The sequence below is a fragment of the Oreochromis aureus genome, linkage group 10 (assembly GCF_013358895.1).
Source record: "Oreochromis aureus strain Israel breed Guangdong linkage group 10, ZZ_aureus, whole genome shotgun sequence".
Lineage (NCBI taxonomy): Eukaryota > Metazoa > Chordata > Actinopteri > Cichliformes > Cichlidae > Oreochromis > Oreochromis aureus.
This window is the reverse complement of record NC_052951.1, coordinates 28176047-28202021: the sequence shown is the minus strand read 5'-3', so window position 1 is coordinate 28202021 and position 25975 is coordinate 28176047. Positions and strand designations below refer to the sequence as shown.

General features: G+C 41.1%; 1 protein-coding gene across 1 annotated transcript in view; it reads left to right on the top strand.

Annotated features, from left to right (window-relative positions):
- LOC116328514 (F-BAR and double SH3 domains protein 2-like) overlaps nt 1-24300 on the top strand; it is a 42336-nt gene extending 18036 nt beyond the window's left edge. The window contains exons 6-20 of the mRNA XM_031750325.2: nt 1930-2063; nt 5210-5264; nt 5347-5475; nt 5557-5679; nt 10695-10790; nt 14480-14596; nt 16966-17064; nt 17287-17439; nt 17536-17670; nt 18586-18669; nt 20192-20375; nt 20456-20679; nt 20914-21124; nt 21214-21278; nt 21361-24300. Coding sequence (XP_031606185.1) covers nt 1930-2063; nt 5210-5264; nt 5347-5475; nt 5557-5679; nt 10695-10790; nt 14480-14596; nt 16966-17064; nt 17287-17439; nt 17536-17670; nt 18586-18669; nt 20192-20375; nt 20456-20679; nt 20914-21124; nt 21214-21278; nt 21361-21444 — 1893 coding nt within the window. The 3' untranslated portion in view covers nt 21445-24300. The remainder of the gene's footprint in view (nt 1-1929; nt 2064-5209; nt 5265-5346; nt 5476-5556; nt 5680-10694; nt 10791-14479; nt 14597-16965; nt 17065-17286; nt 17440-17535; nt 17671-18585; nt 18670-20191; nt 20376-20455; nt 20680-20913; nt 21125-21213; nt 21279-21360) is intronic.
- Nucleotides 24301-25975: the final 1675 nt, after the last annotated feature.

Here is a 25975-nt window from a genome sequence, read left to right as displayed (position 1 = left end):
CCTAACGTTTGGCTTCAACAGCCCTCAGCCTGAGTGTCTGCAGAAGTTGGCTGACGCTAACATTAGGTTGTGGTGCCATAAGCTAGATGCCACTTCTGAGAGAACCATGGCCAACTTCAACAGAATCTGCCTGACTGTTTGCATTATGTGAAAGTGTCTGATAAGGAGCAGGCATTGGTAATTATCAGTTACCAATGGCTGAACCTGTGGCTACACACAGGACCACACAGATGTGGTTTAAGACACACATGGGTTTGCCCATATGGTGACCATGTCACTCCAGCCAAAATTGAAAGAAAACATAATACAAAAATAATCATATTGAACTGTGTCGTTGTCTAAACACTAAGTCAACATGCTGATGAAGTGTGTAGAAAAACTTAGGGACACCGCGTGCTTCAGTAGCTGTTAAAGGTGGTTCTATAACTTGAAGTAATTGTTTTCTGAATTACTCAGTCTCTCACATCATAGGGGAATTTTAACCCTCTCTTCTTGAAAAGTTGGGATTTGCAGGCATTCATTTATGCACAGCTCTATTAAGCTCCCACCACAGTATTTCAGTCAGGTTGAGGTCTGGACTTTGATGGGCCATTCCAACATTATGATTCTTGTCTTATTTAGTCATTCGATTGTAGATTTACTGCTGTGCTCATAATCATTGTCCTGCTGCATGATTTAAATTCAGCCAAGCTTTAGCTATTGAACAGCTCTAAATCTAGAGTACTTTGTTATACAGAGGAGTTCTGGAAAGTGCCCAGTTCCTGTGGCTGCAAAACAAGCCCAGATCATGACCCCTTAACTTCTGTGCTGAAAGTTGGTTTGAGGTGTTTGTGCTGATAGTCTGACCTTGTGGTGATTTTGCTGAAACACTGACTCCAGGCAAGTTTGGGGCTTTGTATTATCACACACCTGAAAGCTTCAGACCTGCAAACTGCCAAAACTTCTGCTTTAATTGAGGTGATCACAGTCGATTAAATAGCACCTGGCTACTACTTACCCTCTTAATTCGCACAGAGGAGGTAAGGATGTGTTTAGATCTTTTTAAATAAATGACAGTGGAATATGTCATGTATTATTATTCATCTGAGGTTGTAATTACCTAAATTATTAGGACTTGGTAAGGACCAGATGATTTTCTTTATTTTTGTTGTGCTCTGATACACAAAATTTTGTATTTTCACATAACTTTATGTATTCCTAGTTAAAGTTTATTTTGAAAGTCAGGCAGGCTTTCAGACGAGAAGTTATATGTACTGAAAGGAGGACTGTTCAAGACACACAAAATGAAGGTTAATGGGAAAAGAGTGCTTACAGGAGGGAGCAAACATCTGAGCAGGCGAGTCACTAAAAAAGAAACTTCATAACTTCAGACAGGCTTGCCGTTATGGTGCTCCTGGAACGCAACGTCACTTTCTGGTAAAAGTCCATCACAACGATGACGTTGCAGAGTAGACATAGTTACATCTTCCTCGTCTTCAGGTCAGTGTTACTACCCAGTGGAAACTCTGTGCGCAGGTTCTTGTAAACGGTGTAATAAACAGTCAGCCTTTGAAGGGCAGAGTTCACAGTACTGTCTCCTCTTATCATTTAGAGCTGCTATCAGCTCTGCAGTTGGCTCTGCATGTCTGGAGTTTTTTTCCTCATCATGTCTGACGCCTCTGTGCCACGCTCTGGTTTCTGCTGGCCACGTTCCACTGCCTGCAGCCTACAGTGCTGCTCTTGTTTGGCCTCAGCTTTTTGGGAGTTTCCATCAAAGCTCCTGTATGCAGCTTGTGGCATGACATCATTACTCACTCCATGTGTTGTGTAGATATGCCTGAAGGGCATTTGCATATTTCTCAGCGGTTGCATTGCCAGAATTTGCATAGATGTAAAAGCCCTTATTTGTTTTGTTTTTTGTTCTCTGTGTCTCCAATTTGACATCATCAGTGTATTGAGCAGCTGACTGTGGTCCAAGCTGAACTGCAGGAGTCGGTGAAGGAGCTGACCAAGAGCAGGAAGAAGTACCAGGAGGCCGAGACGATGGCACAGGCAGTCCGAGAGAAGGCAGAGCTGGACGCAAAGTATGATCCAAATTACTCTGCTGTCTTTGTTAGACTATGCTAAATTTTAAGGTAAAACCAGATCTGCCTCTGCTGCTGCCTGTAGAGACAGATATGATGTAAGAAAACCTACATTTTAATGATAAGTATTTGTTTGTGGAAATGTCCTCAGTAGATCAGGGTAGCAATGGTAAAAAACTGTGCAGTATCTTTCTTCTTTTCTGTACCAAAAATCAGACAGATCCATGACTTTCTGTCATTTATTTTGAAGAACTTTCACCACTCTCTCATTGGCAGCGCTTCTTTCTGTAATGTTAGATCCACACATGGCTATGGGAAAATGGCCCTTTGCTCTGTGACCTCTGTAAGCACTTTCCTGACAAGTTTATGGGCTCAGTGTCTAATTTTAGATCACACTGAATGAAACATAAAGTGCATTTGGTAAATTACAGTGATCCTAAGAGTCAGAAAGGAGTATCCTCATGGGCTATCCACTTTTTTTCACAACCTGTGAGCCAATATGTGCGGAGAGTCTCTCAGTTTCTCAGTCAGATCAGAAATAAAAACCTCTTGTGTATTTTTACAATCATTTCTCCTTGACTAAATTGAAAAGTGTCTTGAAGTCACTCAAAGGGAGTCAGAAAAAGCAGACCGCCATGCTGCACTGGAAATAAACTGATTAATAATATGATGGTGATGTTGTTGACGCCTGTTTGCAGATCAGTTAATTAAAACAAACTCCAGATGTGCTGAAAAGCACAGCAAACAATTATCACTTGTATGTACAGGGGTTCTTCTGTAAATTAATTGATTTGCCTTCCTTCTGTCACTGAAAACTCCTTCATATTAAAAACTTGCAAATAATCTCTCCTACTTCACTGAAAACAAGAAAAATTTCCAAGGTTTAAGTTAACAGGAATAGTTTCCAAATCAGATGTCACAAATCAGCTCTTAAATTCAGATCTGAGGCGAGAACATTATTTTGCTCTGAGTGGATCAAAAGTTCCAACGAAAATCAAAGCACATTTTAGTCGAAAATTCTAAAAGACAACAACAACATATTTTAGTTTTATCAAACAAGCAGCTCTCAGGCTCTTTGCATGACTCGACGGAGGCACTTTGGCCTGGCACGACATGAACAGCTGGCACTTTGACTCACCACATAGCAGACATTTTTCTGCTCATCAGGAAAGTTTATTACCAGGCTGTCGGAGAGGATTGATAGCTGGGCCATCACTTACAAATAATACTATAAATGCTTTGTTTTTCTGGTCTGTTGTGTTCACCCACACTCACAGATGACTCCTCTGAGGTTTGCCTTTTGAAATTATGCAGAACGAAACACTCCAGTAAGAAGAGAAGACTAAAGTTTAATAATTTCACACAAACTGCTCTGCTCACAAATGTTTACACTCATGCAGCTGTTATTGCACATCGTCAGGGTTTAAATTGGAAGCAGCAGGTCTGTAATCTGTTCCAGCCTTTGCTCAGATTTATTTTTTTTATCAAAGTGGATCAGAGTAGAGCCGCTGCTCCTCCACATCGAAAGGAGCCAGTTGAGGTGGTTCGGGCATCTGACAAGGATGCCTCCTGGGCGCCTCCTGGGTGAGGTGTTCCGGGCATGTCCCACTGGGAGGAGGCCCCGGGGCAGACCCAGGACACGCTGGAGAGATTATATCTCTCGGCTGGCCTGGGAACGCCTTGGTGTTCCCCCGGATAAGCTGGAGGAGGTGGCTGGGGAGAGGGAGGTCTGGGCTTCTCTGCTTAGGCTGCTGCCTCCGCGACCCGGCCTCGGTTAAAGCGGATGAAGATGGATGGATGGATGGAAGTGGATCTCTTATTATCTTAAAGGCATTATGATAGCAGCTTGGTTTAAACATTCAGAAGTGGAAACGATTATTTACTCTTCTTACTGTCAGATCAGATAAGAGACCTGGTTATTTGTATATATATCGTGTTATTCTCCAGGAGTTAAACAGGTGAGGATTATGTGTTTCTTGTTTACATTATGTCTAAAGTTGGGTTCAAACTGTAAATCAGAGGAAAAAAGGAAGCAATGTGAAATGACTATAGTGATATCTTTGTTCGTGGTCATACTGTGGAAGGGAATCTCTTGTAGTTTTCGACATTACTGCAGGTGTGCCGTGAGGTTAAAATTCCAATAAGTATTTGGAAATAAATATTTAGGCTCAAACTTTATTAGATAAAAGTCATCTGACTGAGTTACCTGATTAAACAAGTGCATGGAATTTAATTTTTGATTTACTATAGGTGGACAAAGGTAACTACCATCAAACATTAAACAAGCATTAAAATTAAAAGGGAATATTATGTTAACATTGCACATATGTTAATTTTGTAAACAATCCGGTTCCAGCAGAGTAACATGGGTATTAAACGTGTCACTGTAATAGTGTTAATGATCCATCCATCCATCCGCTTCCGCTTATCCTTTTCAGGGTCGCGGGGGGCGCTGGAGCCTATCCCAGCTGTCATAGGGCGAGAGGCAGGGTTCCATTATTTGATTGTTCTGCTGTCTTTAGATTTTTACTTCCTTCTAACGTAGGTTTTAATTTGTCATAATGAGACAAATAAGATACAACGCTACAGTTCATGAGCTGCTCCTGTGTCTCTCAAGCAGACGTGAAGCAGATTTGATAAAATTATAAAAGGAAAGGCCTCTCATCCATGACCACAGAGTATAATCTCCTTCTAGAGTCGGGCTCGTTTCGTAGTTTATCACCACTCTTCTGTTTCATTAATTACTTTACTGCAACCTCAGCTTATCTACACACTTGATTGCTGACTAATGTAAAGTGCCATTCACAGTTTTTGCCTCTGTGGGTATTTCCCCTTTTCCTAACAGCATAGAGAATGAATTTTATTTTATTTTATTTTAATTATTTATTTGTTTTGTAAGTACCTGGATATTGGATTTAGGGGCGTGGCCGGTTTGATTGATAGATGTTTCTACATGGGCACTTGTTGGGCTCACCTTAAATAACTGCTGTCCCTGAACTCGGCTTCTCCTCTGTGTGTGGTGTTGATACCTTTTGGTACATTTTAATGTAATTGCACATCCAACTGAGGCTCCTTTTTGAAGTTGTCAGCCTAAATTTGATTACTTGGTTAAACTGGAGAGAAATGATTTTGTATCTTCTCTGCAGGTCAAAGCTGAGTCTCTTCCAGTCCAGATCCAGTCTTCAGAGGGCTAGCGTAAAGGTATAAGATCTTGAGCCCACGAGCCCAACGTTTAGTGGCGTTTTTGTTGTATGAGCTGTTTAAACTTTTCTTCCTCTTCTAGCTGAAAGCAAAGCGGAGCGAGTGCAACTCCAAAGCCACGCACGCCAGAAATGACTACCTTCTCATGCTTGCGGCCGCGAATGCGCACCAGCAGCGCTACTACAACACAGACCTCATTGACTGCATCAAGGTGAGCATATATACATCTGAATTGGTGGGTGAAGGAAGACATGGTGTAAATCTAAACACACCTTTCTATCTCTATATACAGATTTTAGATGGAAGGATCTACGAGCAGGTAAAGGATTACCTGGTGTCATTGTGTCAGACGGAGCTAGAAGCCTACCAGGCTGTCCACAACATCTTCAACCAGATCCTCAACAGCTCAAATGGGGTGAGTCTTAAAGCCTGCAGGACATCCACCAGCTCACATCCATGTCTGTACCAAATAGGCAGGTACAGAGTCCAGTTTGTAGTTACTTAACCTGCTTAACCTGCTAGCTGAATATGGAGTAAGAGAGCATGGTGGTGCTGTGATTAACAGTAACACTGTGGATGTAGGTGTGAATGTGAGAGTGTTTGATTGTCAGATGTAACAGCTAAGCATCCATTTTTTTAGGTAGACTCCAAGTGGTTTGCAAAAACTGGGCTGGTCTGCACTGGACTCTCAGCCTGTCCAGGGTGTAACCCCACCTCTCACCCTGTGACTGCTGGGATAGACTCCAGCCTTCCCACAACCCAGTGTTAATTAAGATAAAGCACTGTGACAAAAAAAGGGTGACTGTGGCTTGTAGTGGGTCAGTAAGACCAGAAAATCACTCTGTAAATAAATACATTTTTAATTTTATCCTGAAATAAATGCTTGTACCAAAGATATCAAAGTATCTTCAGGTGTGCAGCTGCATGTTTGTTTTGTTTTTCTGTAACTTCAGCTGTTGTTTGAAAGGCCCGGACGCTCTGGTTGTATGTCATTAGAGTAAGGTTTAAAGTTACCGCAAAGGACTACAGACACATATTAAATGAAACATGAGTCAGACTATATTTTAACCTGTGCCCACCACATTTTCCTGGAATAAAGCTGGAACATGTGCAGCACTTTTTTGTGTATAATAGACTGGGTTTTGTTAAACCACTTGGCTTTCTGTGTAAAAATATTTTGTGTCAGTCAGTTTAAGCCTCAAGGTGTTTACTGCATCTGGTCCTAAAATTCAAAACTTACTTGGACACAGGTTACTTTGGACACAAACGTAATTTTGGCAAAACCAAAACCAAAAATATGTATAGCTACACTTGAACAAGCTGTGTTTGATACAGCTTTGCAATAATGACACTTATGATGTAGGAGTAAAATAAACACTGGCACTAGTTATGCCTACTTTTGACACACTGGGAAGCTCACCAGTCATGTCACAAGGTTGTTGGAGTCAGTCTCATAGTAAATGAGTCAGTCCCCATACACGTGTTTACAGCCTAGTATATAAAGTAATTTGGTCTTTATGGATATTTTCTCCCTTTCGAAGAACTCTGGTAGGGGTGACTTTATTCCACAAGCCATCCATGTAGAGACTGGAGTTAGGGGTGTGACTGCTTTGATTGATGTTTAACCCTGACACAGACCATCCAAGAAGTCTATACTTCTATAGCTTTTAATCTGCCACTTAGCACTATATGCATGATAGCAGTCCACCCTCTCATCCGAATTTGGTAACTTCTGGCTACAGAAATGTAACGTGGCAGAGGGCAAAAGCTCACTTTGAGTCTTTAAAAGTCCAAAGAGAATGGGTGGCTGTGTCCATCTCTCAGATACTGTCTATGTTTTTGACCTTTCTCTGATGACCCAGTTTTCTATGTTCATGCAAACAATCACATTGTTGATCCCAGTGCAAAATTCAGTAACTTACTTTGCGAACCTTAGAAGAGCTGAAGTCGAGCGCCTCACCAACTGCTAATTAATTTAAATGGGTTGAGTTACGTTGCCGCTCCTTGGTTACACGCTGCTGAGCTCCCGTTGGCCTCTCAGGTCACCTTCACAGGGGCATCTTGTTGCTGCTCAGGCCTGAATCTGAACAAATCATTAAGAGAGGGAAGCGGTGGGTGCAGCGGATTTCGGCAGGACTCACATTTCAGCCCATGTGCTTCCTGTGTCAACACAGAAACAGATCTCATGTGTGCTCTGCGTAAAGTGACGTTCTGTGATTTGACTGGACGAAACTCTCATGAATGTTTTATTGTTTGTTTTCAGTTCTGTGGTCTAAATATACCATAGCATCCAATTTTATTTATAAAGCACTTCAAAACAACAGGGCTGACCAAAGTGCCGCACAGTAAAACCAAACATGAAAGACAAACACAGGCCAGAGAGTAAAAGATACATAAGAGATGTAGAAGTTTACAATAAAGGAGTGCTTAAAAAGAAAGTTAAGGTCACAGTCAACATCTCATTTTTAAATCAACCTTAAGCTAGTAAAGGGAAGCCAAAGTTGGAGTGATGTGCTCTTCTTTACTTGTACCTGTTACAAATTGAGCGTCTGTAGGTGAGCAAAGGAGGCCTGGCTAATTCCAATAAGAAGTATATTGCAGTAGTGGGAGGAGATTATGTGTGTTACTGTTATGTTAAGTGTTACTGTTTTAAGATTGCATTTAAAGAGAAGGGTCTTAATTTTGACAGTATTTTACCACTGGGTATCATCACCTAAATATGTGATGATGGTTTAAACACTGTGCCTTCCATCTCAATGTCAATAAGGAGGTCAAGGTGAGGCTGAACAGGGAACACAGCACTGTGCTTAACTGGGAAATGAACTTGACAGACATCCTTGTAACAATGAAAAGAAATGCTGTGTTTCTGAAAAATAATAAGAGGCAGCAGGTACAGAGAGAAAAGTAGAGGTCCAAGAATTCAGCCTTGTGGCCCCCCACCCATACCCCAGGGAGGGCAGTATAGGTGGAGGTAAAATCATCAGTGGTGACACAGAAACTTCTATCACAGAGGTAGGATGTAAACCACCAGAGGGCTTAGCCAGTGATGCCCACCAATCACACCAACCTATAGATAAAGATCTCATGGTCCACGGTGTCAAAGGCAGCTGTTAAGTCCAATAACACAAGCAGCACACAGTCACCCGAGGCAGCTGCTAAAAATGTATTTAAAAAGTCTTAACAGAGCGGACTCAGTGCTGCGGTGAGTTTTAGTGCCAGATTGGAACACTTCCAAAATTGCTTGTTCATCCAGGAAGGACTTCATTTGGGTCTAAAAGGGTTTTTTTTCCACTAGTTTAGACTGAAAAGTTAGTTTGGAGTTTGGTTTGACATTTCACAGAAGGATCTAAGCTTGGTTTTTTAAAGCAGCGGTTGCACAACAGCATGTTTAAACTGAGATAGTTTAAATTGTATTCTGCGGTACTGATGGGAGGAAAGTAATGCCTCTCAGATAAATAAAATTGTTGAACTTAGATTACTATTATCACAGTTTACTCCCAACAGTGCATTAATGTTTCATTTTTTATACTCCAGTTCTTTCTCCTCTTTAGTTTCAGTTCAGTAGTAAACTGAGAATGTTGTGTATACACCGCCTGCTCTGTCCAGATTTGACCCAAGCTGTGACAAACGACTGTCCAAATCCTCCTTTTTCCTGTTTATCTGGAGTTTTGGGGCCAAAAAAAGCTGTTGTTGTAATCTCATACTGATATGAGAAAATATAATGTAATGTTACTGTGTGGAGATAAAGATAAAAGTGGATAAAGACCTTAATAAGAAATATTTGTCATGATACATCAGAGATTTTGATTTAAAGAATATAAAACTGATATTACTAAACCTGATTTCCTTCCATCTATTTTCTGCTGCTTATCTGAGTCCGGTCATGGGGCAGCAATCTAAGCAGATGCCCAGACGTCCCCCTCCCCAGCCACCTACTCCTGCTCTTCCTGGAGAACAGTGAGGCGCCGCTCTGGTGCCTTTCAGTGTAAACGAGTAGCTTTCCAAATAACTCAGCTCTTCATCATGTCTCTAAGGCAGAGCTCAGACATCCTTCAGAAGATGCTCATTTGTGTCAGATTTTAGCCATAGGTAAAGGTTTGATTATAGACTGACGGGTAAATCAACAGGGATCAATACCGCGCTCCTCTTTTGTCCAATACAAGTTCCTCTATCATATCATTATTTGACACTTATAAGAGTCAGCAGTCCAAGCAGAGATGTCCAGAAGTTCCTTTTCTCACTTAAGCGGTATTTATGGTCACGCAAATGCGTCTGACAACAGACAGGCAGCGAATACCGGGATACCACGGCGAGCCAGTCGAGATACATAATGTGTCCTAATGTGTCCGATGTGTCTTTGGTCTGCCCTTACCAGACAGAAATACCTCATCTAGGAGACATTCTGGAGGCCTCCCATTTCAGATGCCAGTCAAACCACCTACACTGGCTCCTTTCTTTTCTGTGAATGATCACAGTTGAGGAGGAGAAGCTTTGCTGTCCCCTGGTATGGTCTCCCCAAGTCAACTGGTTCTTGATGAGGGGCCAAACTGAAGTACAATCAAAAGACCAAGGTTACCAGCCTGGAACCAGTACTGGGGGGGGGGGTTCCCAGAACAGCTGATAGCTGTGCCCCATGAGTTCAGCTTAAAATAGCCACACAGGTACTTCGTCCTCCCTCGGGTGGGCAGAGAGCTTTGTGGTTCAGGTGGTGGTCCAGTCCCCAGCTGCTTCAGCTGGCTTTAGAAAAAACCTGAAATTAGAATTAAAACTGTTTGTACCTTCAGCTGTGTTACTTATAGGGATATGTTATGTAATTTGTTAACTGTCTCTTTAAGCGGACTTGGTAGTGGAATCATTCGCTTTCAGCAGCTGGAGGGTGAGCGTTTGTTAAAAATAGTCTGTGTGAAAATAGGCAGGCGGTGAACTCGAGCCTGTGATGCGTTTTTAATGTCAGGCTGTGACCACAAGCACCAGAGTGGTGATCAGCATTCAGATCAGCTGATAGTAACCGGAAACGGCTTTATGGTCATTCTTTTAATTGTTATTGGCGTTTTCTTTTGTTTGACTTGTGTAAAATAATAAAAAGCTGATTTTGGTTCATTTTATAAGCAAATAAAATAACTGAAAAAGACAGAAATAAACTGACAGAGTAATGGAAAATTTAATTATGAATGTGGCCCTAAGCTACACAGATCACTGGCCACAATTCACAGTTCATTCAGCTGGAGGTCTTTATATTTGAAAAGTTATTTTTAAATAGAAAAAAATGTGGGCAAGAAATTAAAACTAAATAGGGAGAAAGCCTGAACCCTAAAGGCTTTACTAAGTGTTAATTATGCAGGTTTAGACATGGGCTGATTTGTAATCTTGTGATAAACCTTAAATAAATATACATGTATATTTTTGTCTGTTCCCTTGAAACACATGCAGGTCCTGCAGGAGTTTCACCAGCAGCTGTTTGTGCAGAAGAACCTGGCGTTCCAGCAAGCACCAGACTTCATGTTTCAGCCTGTCGACTCAGACATGGTAAATCCTGATCTTTTTCTCTTTTTATTCATTATTAAATGCATAAAATATCACCTGCGATTGCTTTTAGTTATTACTGGGGAAGATAAACTTGTATCTATTATGCATGGAATGAAATCCCCTACCAAAAAAATCCAGAAGTCAACATGATTTCTCTAAAATGTTCAAGTAAAACTTGAAGAATAATTTTTGAAACCATTAAAATCCAAATCTCAAAGTGTTTGGGTTGCTTTTATTACACATTTTGTACCATAAAATAAGGTTCGTGTTTGACTAATTTAGTTGGCACGAGGTGTTAATCAGTTTAACGGAAAATCAATTTCTACAGAAAAGTGAAGTGAAAATGTGGATCCTTCAGGTTTGGACTGCACAGGTTGGAAACCACAGATAAAACGCTGTAATGAAAACAGATAAGAGGAGATTGTTGAGAAGTGGAACAAAGCTCAACAGATGACAGATTAATTTGTTTAGACAACAATCAATACAAAATCAGACGAGTGGAACAAGCAGCTCACGGGCATCCTGAAAGCTGAGCTGGCCGAGCCACGTGGCCACAAAAGCACGGACTGGACTCGGCTCAGGACCTTCATGCTCAAAGCGGCTTTAGGCAGATCAGGTCTACCATTTTGGTCCAGAGTTAAACATCTCAACAGTACCAGATGCACAAAAGATTTTTGTTTTTAGACATTCATGATCAGTGGAGGATGAAGCTTGAGAAGCGATCTTGACCTTTTCTCTAAACTAAGACACAAGCAGGAAAAAATGTTCAAATTTTTCTGATTTTCTAAAAATTTGTAAGTAACAGACAAAGTAGCTTGATTGTTTAAGTGTCAATAATCTGTCTCCACTGAAATAAATGACTAATTTAAATAGATTTTAATCACAAAAGTGCTGCACACACATTATGGAACAGTCTGGGTAAGAAGTCAAATCAGGAAACATAATAAGTCCTGCGTGATTGGTCTTTATCTTTGTTAGTCTGAACTATGAGCCTGAAGGCAGAACAGTGAACTCTTGACTTTGTACTGTACTCCTCGCCCTGCACAGGAACTTAGATTATTTCCCATTTTTAGTTTTTATTTACAGATGTGTCGTCTCATTTCCTCAACGTGGGACTATTTACAGCTCGTGTTTGTTCCGACTTTATCAGACTGTTTAACTTCCTAAATAAATGCACAACCTCTGCTTTTAATTTGCACTTCAGTACATATATATATGTATATATATGTATATTAGCACCTTTTGAAAAGCATATGTTAACTAGTCACTGTCCTAAACATAGAGGAATATCTACACAATATAATGAGATTTTCCTTTTTTTATTGTTAATGTACACCACACGCTTATTCCTCTGAACTTTATTTCTGTCATCACACACTTTCAGGAAGTGTAAACAGATATACGTGTGCTTTAAAGATTGTCTCAACTCATTGTCCTCACTGCTAAATGACCAGTGATTATAAGACAAGATACAGACAAAGTAATCTGGAAAAGTCTGTCACTGTTTTTTATTTACTTTTGCTACCAAGCTCTCGTTTTGTCTTGTGCTTTAAATCAAAGAGTTTCGCCTCGTTTTAAAAGTCCAAACACTTGTTGTTTATTCATCTTGAGCCATAAGGTTATGAAAAGAGTCTTTGTCTGTGGTTACCTGGTCTATTTCGATCATTTTAGAGGCCATCAAAATCCATCCGGCAGCATCAGGCAAAATCTACCTGACTGATATCTGACAGATGCCAGCTAGAAGATGAGCCTGGTATCAATATGGAGAAGTTTCATTTGCACTCACTTGGTAGCACACATGTTAAGAGCTTTGTGAGTTTTACCCAAAATGCAGTTTTCGCCAGTGAATTATCAGAAAACACACAAAACATCCGGCTGCACCGATGTTTGCTTCTGTTTCTCCACATCATAGATTAAATTAGTGCAGGATTGAAACTATAATCAACTCAAAGTTGATTATAGGAAACAAGATCTTGGCTTTAGATTGAGGAGTGGGTTAAAGTTCATTATTTGCAGTTTTTTTGTTTGTTTGTTTGTTTTACCAGAGCTTTAATGTGTTTTTCCAGCCCTGTTAATTTCACATGGATATCTCCTGTACTTATAAAATTATGAATCTTCAAAAGCACAGTTAAAAAAAAGTTTTAAATTTCAACCCACCACTATGCACTTTCTGGGCCTATAATTCATAAAAAATAAGTAGAATGAAGGTAATATTTATGCATGACTTCATTAAATGTACTAAAGTTATTACACATAGATAATCAGCTGATTGTAACGGGGTCATGTGGGAACTTTTTCAGATTTTGCTTTTTTTATGGAATGACCCAGGATTTTTATTTTAGAAAACACCCGCAGGTCTGAACCTCTCTTTCTACATGATAGCCCTGTGTAACAGGCCATGTAACATGTAACAGGCCTTTAAAGTTAGGTAAGAAGTTTACAGAAAATCAAGTGCTGCTGTTCACCTTATGATTGCCACAATATGGCTGGTGAAATGATGCTGCTTCGATAACTTTCCAGAGTTGCTAAATTCTTCCTTCCTTCCTTCCTTGCTTCCTTCCGACTGTTTTGTTACACTCTCAGCTTTATGGATTTCTCAGTTCAACTTGACTGCCTGGATTGTTTTTCAGTGTCAGTTCAGGTCTGAAACCCCTGCTGTGGTCAAAATCTGCTCTGGGAGCACTTTAGGTGATAAAAGTAGATATGTGTATATAAACTGCACATCCTAAACACCTTTACGAGTCCCATTGCAGACATGGGTGCTAATTCAGGTGCACCTGCTCATGAAGCCCGCAGTGTCTCCTTGTGGCCTGAAGTCTATTTTAAATAATTTTATAGCCACATTCGGCTTTTATTGGATTCTTTGCCCACTATAAAAATTCATATAAATGTCAGCTTTGGTCCAAAAATATTTTCCTATCAGGCTGTAAGGTGACGCCGCAGGTCTGCCAAGCGATGTGTGACAACTATCGTTCATGGATTTAAAAGAGTCCGAGTCTGCCGCCCAGCTCCGCCGCTCCTTTTCTCCTCTGCCCCACCGGACAACACTGGACAATTTGTTCAAACTGCAAACGCTGGTGTTGTTTTCATTGGAAGTCAAACAAGCAGCAGCCTGTTCCTAAAGAAAACATTAGTGGTGGAGAGCCTCCCCTGCCTCCCCCTGCACCCACCCTCCATACCACTTGCACCAGACGGAGGGATCCGGTAAGGAATAGAGCTGAGTTTGGGAAGGAGGGAGGGGCAGGAGGTAGGCTGGGCCCTGTGAACAGCCCATCTGTGAAAAGGAGGCATTGTGAGCGGGCCTCACCAGAGTGCACTGACCCCCACACTCCCTCCACCCGGCCTCTCCCCTCCATATTCAGACACACAGCTGATGTCATGTGGAAATGGCTTAACTCATTTTGTTGGGGCTTAGAAGAAAATAAAAACTGAAGACCATCACACCTTAAAGTCAACAAATATAAAACTGGCTCGTCAGAAGTCTTGAAACTCACCAGCCATCCTGGAGCAAATCAGGGCGGTTAGTTTAAAGCCTGTATCTGTATCACTGGGGAAAAAGCTGTAACTTACATTTAAAATCCAGTGAAGAATAAAACACTTCAAAAACTGTCTAAATGACAATGTTATGATATTTACTTATTAGTAAAGACATTTTCTGTTATATGCTTGTGTGTTTGTCTTCGCTGTAGATGATGCAACTGCAGAAAGAGAGCGGGACGGCGGAGGAGCACACTCTGGATAAGGAGGCGAGGAAGTGGGCGAGCCGCGTGGCCCGAGAATACAAGAGCATCATCCACACTCAGAAGGTGAGAACCTCATCAAACCCAGACGGTTTCTGCAGGTGTCAGGACAAAGATGGTGTCACAATGTCAGTCTGTGTGTTTACTGAAGTACTTTATTTTCATTGTTCACATATCCAGTGCATAACTACTCCCTGTAATACAATTATTTCATTATATTACAATAAATAATAAGTAAGCAGGGTGTAAATTTTCTGTTCTGTATGCATGTGGTGCAAATGGCTCATAAAATGCAGCAGGTCATGCAGTTTTACAGTTGTAGTGCATGTTTGCTGCGAGGTAGTAATTGTTATTGAGTTCTTTTTGTGTTATTTTTCTGTGGCCATAAATGGCCTCTGTTAATGTTGAGAGAAGTTCAAAGGTGTTTTAATGAACACTTTTAAACTCGTGGCTGTTAAAGGCTAAGAAGAGGTCGCCCCTTGACTCTACAGGCAAAGTATTAGGACATAAATCATGTTATCATATTAAACACTTCATCATATCCTTTGTAATTTGAACCAGAACATCAGAATGAGATTAAATGTGACTTGTGCAAATATCAACCTGAGATACTTCGAACACCAAGCAAACAGTTAGATGTTGACAATGAAAAAAATAATTAATTAAGAATTAAAAATATAAACTAGTTCCAGAGTGAAAGACGTGCCACGGTGTGACGTAACATAGCCACATGCAGAAACTTCTCCTTGCTTCATGTCCTTATTGTGCTTTCTAGCAAGGGGGGGGGGGGGGCGGTGAAATTGTTTTAATTATATTTTTATTGATTAGAAGAAAATAGAAACCAACATAACCATGTCGTTCATGAGATGACTAAGAAAGGGTTTATAATGCTGACGTGGTGTAACAGTCCAGACACCGTGCAGTGAATTAAGTTACACATGGTGTATGTAAATGATTAAAACATGGCGTTGATATTTGAAAACACAGCAGGTAACACTGGTCCTTGTACCCCAAGTAAAGCTTGTGTGATCGTTATTCACAGCGATCCAGTAACCAAATTAGTTCAAATCGAACCAATCAGTCAGTCAAATAGATGTTATATTAAAAAAAAGACAATGACACGAGCATGTTCATTTCTTGTTGTGTAAAAGACGATCTGACTGGACGGCTGTTCGACACAGGAACGTCCTGAAAGTCCGTCTGTTACAATCCGGTCAGTGCCAGTGTAGCACCATCTGCTGTTTCACAACAGAAACAACTTTCCTGTGTTTTGTTTGTTAGATTCATAAAGCTAAGCAAAAAAATTGGCAAATTCAGGTTTAAAACATAAAGCAACTTTTAAAAAAGTCCCACAAAGTTGATGTTTAAATTCTCTTTTAGGGTGTAAAAATCTGCTAGTTTTAGAGCTACAGATTACTTGTTGAGCCCTCTATTGTTAAAAATAGATCCTGTAGCTTTTTTGGAGAATCTGTGGATTTAAAAATATGTTAAAATTAGCTGGTCCGTGTTTTCATATTGAGAAAAAATTTAATGCTAGACCTGCCCCCCATCCTGCAACAGCAGCAGTTGAGGCAATATATTCATCCATCAGTCACGTCAAGCTAGCTCTGGCTCACATTACTGTAGCCTTCTAATCAAAATGCATTTGCAATCTCTATTTTAAATTTTATTTTCTTGTTTTCACTGCCTTCAGTCTCTTCTGTTTAAGCACATTTTGCATGTAATGAAATGTGCTCTATAAATAAAATTGGCATTGACATAAATTTCTATGCCTATCAAAATGATATCCTCAGCAGTTAAAGGTGTGAGTGGTGGTAATTTTTGTTGCTTTTGCTTTCACTATATGATGAATAAACCCATATAAGGAAAAGTCATGAAATATGATCATCATGGGATTTTAATTTAACAGTTTTTACAATTCCAGAGGAGTCATAATGACCCTTTGGACATGATGAATGTGGCGTTCTGCAAAGAGAAGGAAATCCTCTGGGAAGTTTAAGTCTCTGAATCTAAACATGCGTGTTGTGTCTGTGTTTGGGTTTGGAGTTATTCTGATGTGGTTTGTCACCCCTTACTCACACATTCCCTGGAAAATCTTTGCAGGAAGTGTACACAATGCACTGATGTGTCACTATATTTTTTCCATTAAACTGGAATTTGGCCTTTAATGCAGCGAAGCCGGTCAGCTGGATGATAATAATAAACCTCGGCATCATAAACTCCTCCATATTTTACCGTGGCATGAAAGTGATAAGAGCTCCGTCTCACTGGTTTATTGCGAAAGCCGGTTTAAGATAAGTGAGCCCAGCTCGTGCAGCGACCTGTTTCCAGATGTCGCTGGTTATGTTGATGGCTTTATTGTTGGACCGTTTCCATCTATTCCATGTGTTCCTTTGTATACGTCACCACGATGGTTGTAATTGTTTTGGTTTCAGGCCCTGGAGGAGTACGGGACCCAGGAAGCTTCGGAGCCAAACAACAGCGAGCTGGAGACCAAGATGGAGGTGGCCAGGCAGAGTCTCCGGAGGGCAGAGGTAACCTTTGAACTTCTAGATCAGCCATTTCTCCATCTTCTTAATCAGTTTCTCCTTATTTAAAGTTGCCCCAGTACGCCACCTGCTGGTTTGAAAGGTGAAGTGACAGATTTAAAGGATTCATGTTCTGTTAGAAGAGAGGAGAGGTGTTTAAAACACACGGTTGTCAGTGGGTTGTGAAAGTCTGGTGGTCTTTAACTCGTGTTTGTTTTTTGCTGCTAGACGGTGAAAGCGAAAGCCGAGGCCCGGCTGGACCTGCTGAGGGAGGCGGGAGTCCCGGTTGAAACGTGGCTGAAGAGTGCGATGAACCAGGTGATGGAGGAGCTGGAGAACGAGCGCTGGAACAACCTGAGTACCCACGATCCTTCACTCTCCGTAAGACGAAAACTCAGATGCCACAGTGCTGTAGTTTTAAAGTATATGCGCTGTAGATTTGTGCCCTTCACACAGATGTCGGTCTTACATCCGTAGGTAACAGCAGATTTGGAGCGAGAGGATGAAGAGGAGATGGAGGACAGCGGTGAAGTGTTGGACGACAGCAGCTCCAGCCCCTCCAGCACCTTGAAAAATTATCCACTCACCTGCAAAGTGCTCTACTCTTACAAGGTAACGACACATGCTTAAGCAGGGTCGTAGCCGATGAGTCGGTCAGTGCCCAGAGAAATGGTGACATCTACAAAGCCTCATGAGTCTGAGTTTAGTCTTCTAGACAATCAGTGCTGCTGCTCTGGAAAAAAACACTGTTTGATTGCTGTTGCAGCATCTCTGTGCTTTCTGTATTGACAACTCATTAAAATACGTGTAGAGGCCGGCCTTGCCTCGAGCTTGAGGCACTGGGAGTGCGTGTTGGGAGTTACAGAAGCAGTCATTATTAGAAAATGCAGGAAGCTGGCGTAGCTGGATATTGATGGATGAAGATTCAGGAGCCACAAAAAATGTGTTTTTGGAAGAACAGTGACTTGCAGAGTTACACTTTCTGTCCTCCGTAAACCTCATTTTCATGCAGAATACATAAAACGGCTGGAAGGAAAAGTATTTTTAAGTTTCTGGAGGTTTAACCATATTTTCCGGCAATTATATGACTAATATTTGAATCTTTGTAAGTGTCCCTGTTATATAGGTTTACAGCGACTTGTTCTTTATATAAAATATTTTTATGTTAATTTTTTTAATGGGCTGTACAGTGGTGCTGAAAGTGTGGTTGAAGTCCGCCGTCCGTGTGGTGCATGTAGATGATCTCTGTGTTAGCCTGAAAAGGAGCCCTTCAGTCTGTCACCCTGTAATAGCTGGGATTTCCTCCATCTCTGCTGGATGGATGTCGTCATAAAATGTATTAAGATATAAATACATATCTTAATACATCTTCAGTGTTCTGGCTGATGTTATTGAAGCCACAGTGAGCATTTTTGTCTGTTCACCAGTGTGGCGGTATTTGAAATATATACATCACAGGTGAAATGAAGAAGGTTAAACTGTTACATCGCAGCTTTAATTCGAATTAACGTGTTTGTCTGTCTGCAGGCTTCTCAGCCGGACGAGCTGACCATCGAGGAGCAGGAAATCTTGGAGGTCATCGATGATGGCGACATGGAGGACTGGGTCAAGGTACAAAAATAACACATACACAATTGTGTAGCAGAAGCACTCTCATGTTTGAGGGTTGGTTGTTTTGTGTATTATATTATTAGAAGTTCACTCTCTGGCTGTTAGACTGTTTGACAAACATTTAGTTTCAGTTTTTATAAGAACTGAACAGTTTTGTTTGGTCGAGGTTTTATAACGCTGGGAGATGCTGGCGTCTTTGAGTGATCTGAATCGCACAGAGTATCTGCTGGATGTTTCAGTGTTTCTCTTAGGATAATTCAAATAAAATGCATGCGGTTAGGTTGGCCTGGGTGGTAGAAGCTATGTTGAACATAAATACAAATCAAAAAATGTACGAATACACAGTTCTCTGCTTCATTTTTTGCCCCGCAGCCGCAAAGGGCTGATAGGAGATTGTCGTCACCCAGCCAGGCGGGCAGGTGGGCGGGCATGGCACCCAAGTTTGCGAATGCAATAATTCATGAATGAGGCGGTTTTTAAATTCATACCTTACATGCAGCTACTGAAAATCTGGGCCAAATCCTGATTGATGGTGATCCAATCCTGCCTCAGCAGCGCTCCGGTTTGATCACAGTTTGTCAGCTTCGGCTTTTTAACAGCGGTTCGTGGACTCTCGATCAGTTTTAGATCTGCAGAGCGTCCTGGTCATGGATAGAAAATGTTAATTTGATGATCTCCCAGCTACTTAGTTATCATTTTTCTTTGTATGTCACAGACTGTTACAGTCTGATATACAGACTGTTACTTGGATCTTTGGGAGAAAATTTGAGAAGTCATTGAGGACATTTTTAGGGTGGTCAATGGTGTACACTTAAATGTAGAAATGTCAGGTGTGGATGCTCTGGTCATTGTGTGAAGTCATTCTTTTATAAAAGCCTCTGCAGAGCTGCTGGTGTGTAGTCATTGTGTGTGGTTGTTTTCAGATCATTTCCCTGAAGTAACATTGTGCATTGTTGCTGTTTTACTTTTGTTTATCGTTTAAGTCTGGCTTTCCTGTGAGCCATTGTGCAAATGTTCCACGTGCTGAGCCAATATTTTATGTATATTTACTTACGTGATTATCTTTTCATATACAGATATAGTGTTTTTATTAGGGTATTTATTTTAATGAATATAATCATACATAAAAATGTGAGCAGTATAATTTATATAGATCTGTTTGAGTGCTGTGATTCCCCACAGCATGCCCTAACAGAGATCCCAATACCTCTGAGTGTTTTAAATCTGAACTAAAATAAGCAAGCAGAGGGAGGGGAGGCCACCGGTGTTCATGAAATCAGGTTTCATGAAGTCAGCAGAGGCTCGTTTAGTATTTTAGATGTCTCATTAAGTCAGTAAGAGAGAACAAATGCTTTCCTATTATTCTCTTTGTGGCTGTTATTAAATTCTGGCGACGATGCAGTGATTTTGTTTAATCCCTACTCTTTACATCTGAGTTTGAATTTATTTTTTCTCATTATGAGTTTTCCTGTTGAAACATTTTTGGCTGTCATCACCGTCTGTGTGCATTTTCTGTTTCCAGGCCAGAAACCGCAGCGGACAGGTGGGCTACGTCCCGGAGAAATACCTGCAGCTGCCCTCCTCCAACAGCCTGCTGAGCATGCTGCAGTCTCTGGCCGCGCTGGACGCCCGATCCCATTCCTCCAGCAACTCCACCGAACCTGAAACCGAACTCCCAACCGGCTCCGTCAATGGAGACTCCAGTGGTGAGATGCGCCTCCACCAAATAATATCAGAGTTTTGATTTCCCGCTTTGTTTGATACCCTGATTGCCGCTGTGTTGCAGTTTCATTCGCAAAGGCTTTGTACAATTACGCGGGACAAACGGAGGACGAGCTGTCGTTCCCTGAAGGCGCCATCATCCGCATCCTGAGCAGAGAGACCCACGAGGATGATGGCTTCTGGGAGGGCGAGTTTAACGGCGTCGTTGGTGTGTTCCCCGCAGTTCTGGTGGAGGATCTCACTGTGACCAGCGAGAATGGAGACGGACAAAGAGACGGCAGCGCACAGGTAGGCTCACGCTGACATAGCCGCTAAATTTCATGTTCTACACAATTAAAATTCTTCTGGTTGAACGCACACACACTGTGTCCCCTCCGGATTAGCTGCCTCTACATTAGCGCAGTACAAATCTACTGTAGCATCTTATTTATGACACTAAGTCTTGTGTTATTAAATAATTTATTTCTTTTTATTTTCTATAAAATATTAAGTTTGCACACCTGTCCACTGTTTGTGTTGAAGGCTTCCCCGTCCACACTCTCTCAGTGCGAGCGCTCCCCTCGTGGTTCCTTCCAGCCGGGACCTCTCCACAGCAGCCCCCTTCAGACCCCCACCGTGTCCTCTCCAGTGTCGAGTCCCTGCAGCGCCACAGCCTCTCCCATTGGCCGACCACCCTCCTATCACAACGGACACCACAGACCGCCGCCGGCTCCACACAAAAGCCCCTTTCACAGTAAGAATCTCTGGTTTGTCTGTGAGAGTGTTTATCTGTAAGAAAAAAGGCTGATGTGAATAATAATCTGCCTCCTCTGCCCTCTTCAGGTCCAGCACAAAGCTCCCCGCAACCCCCCAAATACCCGGAGAGCGGCGGTGGCACCATCCGACCCGTGAGTAAAACCTTCAGTGGTGACGTAAACGACAGCAGACCTTTTTCATCTTCATTTTAACTGAGCCGATGGATTTTTACAGGTACGCGCCGCACCTCCGCCCCCAAAACAGCATCCTCGCGGGCAGGTGAAGCGGCGGGAGGAAGTGGAGATCACGCTGGTGTGAAGGTGGCACCCCCTCGAGCAGGGACTCGTAAAAACACTCCCAAAGGAAACCCGAGGAAACTTAAAAATTCCCGAAGACGCCTGGAGACGGAAGAAGCCCCCCCCCCACTCGGAGAAGGAACACCGCTGCGCCTTTTTCTTTTAACTTCCTGTTCAGTGTTCTCGTTTCTCAACACTACTTTACCCAGAGTTTGTACAAGGCTTCATTCTCAGCCCCGAACAGTTAATAAAGTGATAACGAGCGAAAGAAGCTGATAGAAAAGTTAACATCATTTTATCAGTTAGTAAAAATCAGTGTGTTTGGACTCGCTGGCTGATATTTTAGGGAGCCAAGCTCATTCGTTCCCTTGCAGAGAGCTCAGTGTGGTATCATTCATCAGTTCGAGGACTCAGTTTGGTTCTAAAGAACGTGCTGCTGACTGAATGAGGCGTTTCAAGATATTTAACGCACCGACAGCATAAAACAGAGTCGTTAGCTGATGAGCAGACCCTGGATTTTCTGTTGTTTGAGACTCGGTCATAGCAGCGTTTCATGTTAAAGTAAAACATGTCAGACTGAACTGACCTTGACCTTTGAGAGGTCAAACTGAAGGAAGCGTTTGTGTTTTACCTTCATTTTTCTGTTTATGAACAAAGACACGAGTCTGCAGAACATATTGTCGATCAGGCCTCTGTTCCTTAGATTTAGACACATTTCACACCCCCTCAGTGAGTCTTGATAATTTCAGCTGTGATCTGAAATGAGCAACTGAACCCGTGAACACATCAGGGAACTGTTCACAGAAGTCCCAGAGACCTCTATAGGACCAGAAGTCTTTTACAGACGCAGGGGTCGCCCCCTGGTGGCCTGTAAATAGAATACAGGATTGTTCGTTGCTTAACTTTTCCAAACTGGCAGCTGTGTCAATGTTCTGATGTCTGTGGGCCTTTTTGGCAGTGACGTCATTCCCGAGTTTGTGCATTCCAGCAGGAAAGTCAGAAAGCAAAGAAAGATGGGATTTATTTTAGCTGCAGCACGTTCATTAATAGAATGTGGTCAGTGCTTAGAGTGTGGCTTATATCGCAAGTCACAAATACAGATGAGTGGCAGAGCAGATGTTCTCTGTCACCATCTTGGATTGTTAAGGCTGCTCTGACTTTCCAAGGAGGAAATACTAGTTAAGGGGGAGTTCCGGATGAAAATTACTACTGGGAACTCAGGAATTCTGACTTCCGACTCAATCTGGAATGCACCGTAAGCTAAGGGCCAACAAGACAACAGCAGATATTTTGACAGCACCATTGCACAACCACACCGGTGCCTTCAGTGACCTTGTTTTTTAGGTGTAACCACTTTTCTGTATCTCTGTTGACACTAAATTGCAAAAAATGTTGTTTGAGGTCAAAATACAAAGAAATTGTGAGCAGTAATCAGCAAAAATAGTCTGAGAGTCGCTAATTACATCATCAGCAAACCATAAATTAATTTTCTGTTCCCACCTGAGCGATCTTTAGGCTGCCCGTGCTCCACACGGGTATTGTGCATGTTTTCACTTCTTTTTTGGCTTCATTAGTCGATTATGTTTCAGATAAACTGCCTCCTGGCTCCGGTTTCACATTAAACGCTCTGCAAGAAAACAGTTCTTCCTTCAGCTCGTCCGAAAACATCACTTCTAACTGATCGTGTTATGGATGCCTTAGCTGCAGAATTTCTCCTCGTTTATGGATCGAAGAAAGAATTTTTAATGTTATAGTTATGATTTCGCCCCCGTTGTGTCTCACATTATAGCTCTTTGTTACCACCATCAGATTCACGTCTATGCAACAGAGCTGCACTTGTGAGCAAACCAAAAGTCTCGAAAAGAGGCTGGTCCTCTCCGCCGACACGCGTGACCGCTCGCGGTTACACAAACAAGGGAAAAGTGGCAATTTTTACCTGTGATTGTTTTGGATCCCTTATCTTTTATTCCTTTTTTTCCCCCTTCTAATGTTTAGGAAAAGTTTAAAGTGGGAAACATAGCACGTAAACACACAAACACACAGTCTAACTCTTTTGTTGTTTTTATGTTGCATAATACAGAAAAAAACTGTTTTTACGACACTAATGATGCCAGTAACAGTCGCTGTTGGGGAGGACAGTTTACACTGAGCATGTGCAGTTTAAAGATGCCTTTTACTTTTAAGGAGGAAACCATCCTGAGCTGCTAGCTGTCCAGTTTAAAATCTATAGTGAAGCACTTTCTGATGTCTTCTTATTCCTTTTCAGTATTGTGGATGTTTTGTTCAATATTTCCTGTTTGATGTTTGTTTACCAGCCGTATTGGTATCAATACTTCCTGTTATTTAGCCTTAAATAGCCATTGTAGTGTCTTTGATTGAGATATGACTTATCGATCGTATTGATAGTTTATGGAGAGCTTAGAGATGGATATCTGTGCAAGTAATGGCACAGATTTTTTCCCCTTTTTTGTTTTTAGAATTAGGATTTTAAGAAAACAAAAACAATTAAACTGTAGCTGAATCTGATCAGAGGAAAAGAGTTATCCGTCAGCCGTGACGCTGCATTCTCGTTGATCTCCTTGAGATCTGAATGACATCAAACTTATTTTTGAAGTTTGCATTTACCCTGTTGTATTATTAAAAGAATAACTAAAGTTTCTTTTCCATTAGAGAATTTTTTGTTAACCTGTTTACTGGTCCTGATTATGCATCAAGTCAGAATCTGAAATTCATTTTTTTTAAAAAGGACATAAAAACTCCCACATTTTACAGCGTCGGCTATGCGGAGGCTGCCAGGCGTCGTATTTACACACCCATGGATGTTTAACTGTATTTATTGTGTACAAATAAATGTGAAATAAAGATAGCTTAAATGGAACGAGACTCTGTTTTAACTCTTAATTTCTGCATCCACCTGTTTAAAAGCCATTATTTTAAAATAATGTGTTACATGACTGCACAGAAGGATGTTTCAGCTCCATTTTAAGTCTCCGACCAAGTCGCTGTAAATAAAACAAGTAAAAAAATTTTAAAAAGCACCTGCTTTTATTTACTGACTTCATAAGTACAGGCATGGAAGTTGAAAAAAAGGGTTATTTGTAGGTCAAAATCTTTTTTTTTTCTCAGTGTTTCGAGTTAGTAAGTCTCAGATTAGCCCTAACGCTAATTTAATTTGAAATTTTCTCCTACAGATGACAAAAAAATACAAAAACAATTCAGTGGCTGTAATAAGCTTCCGTATATAGCAAATATAAAAAATATAAAGAATTCTGCATTCTAAAACAAACAATCTGATTATAAAAAAAACTTTATTGGACAAAAACTACATGGAAAAAAGAACTCGGTGAAATAGAAAAAATAAAGTTCAATATCTTGAAAATCAAATAGAATACAAGCTTTGTTTACTTCTTTGTTTTCAGTATTTATCTGTTTGTATAAGACAAATAGTTTATCATAAGTTACTGAAAGTCTTTCGGGTCTTCGAAAAAAAACTGATGGGCTCCAACAAATAAACATAACTAAAAACTACAGCCTCAAAAGTAAAACTCATTTGTTGCTGATAACAAATGCAAATCCAAAGTGTTGTTGTTCCCACCCCAGAGCAGCAGGTGGCAGCAGCACGATACAAAGGAACTGTAGTGTATTGGGATTTCTGTTCGTCTATTTTTTACAAAAAAAAAGAAGCAGTTTTTAACGTAAACTGTTGATTAAAGAGTTTTTTGTTGCAGTTTAACCTAATATGGGTTCAGCTGAACTTAATGTTGGGTTTCTATTGATTTTAGAGAAACTATTCTCTGATATTTCCAACAGTGCATGCTGGGAAACGCTGTCTGTAGACTGTAAGCACCATAAGTGAGCGCTGTGTGCGAAATGCTCCCCTCCCGCCAATTTCCTGAGCTAAACTCACTCGGCTCCCAGCATCTGTTTAGCGGCATGAATAGGGTGTGGAGCAGACATGCTTTTTTGCATGTCTGGCCCAGTCGCACCAAAGCATTATAGAATACAGATACATCAAAAGAAATACCATCACAAGTCATAAGAGTCAGAACCGGCTGAGCAAGCAGAAGATCTGATAATTGAGGAAATGAGATGGTTCTGGAAAGATGAGGAGTCTGAAAGTGACACTGAAAGGGTCCATGAAAATGGTACTCGTGCCGCCCAGGTTGCCTAGCAACCATGGAAACGTTTCATACAGCGTTGTTTGACAGAAATGAAGGAGAAATCTTTTTTTCATTTGTTTGTTTGTTTTTACATGAGCTTTGTGTGATTTGATAAGTATCTGAGGCTGAGACCACGGGACTGTAAAACATGATTGTTGGGCTTCATTTCTGTACTGAACAGTCATTTTAAGATTAGCTAGTAAATAACAATTAGCTAATGTTGTTCATGAGACTAAAGTCATCTCACTTTGGTAATGTAAATATAATATGGCCAATATTATAGTTATTATATTCATCATTATTAGTTATTACAGCAGTGAACTTGAACTCTGTGTCAAATACTGAGCTTAACTAAAGATTCAAGTTGCAGTTATTTGTATTTCCTATCACCTT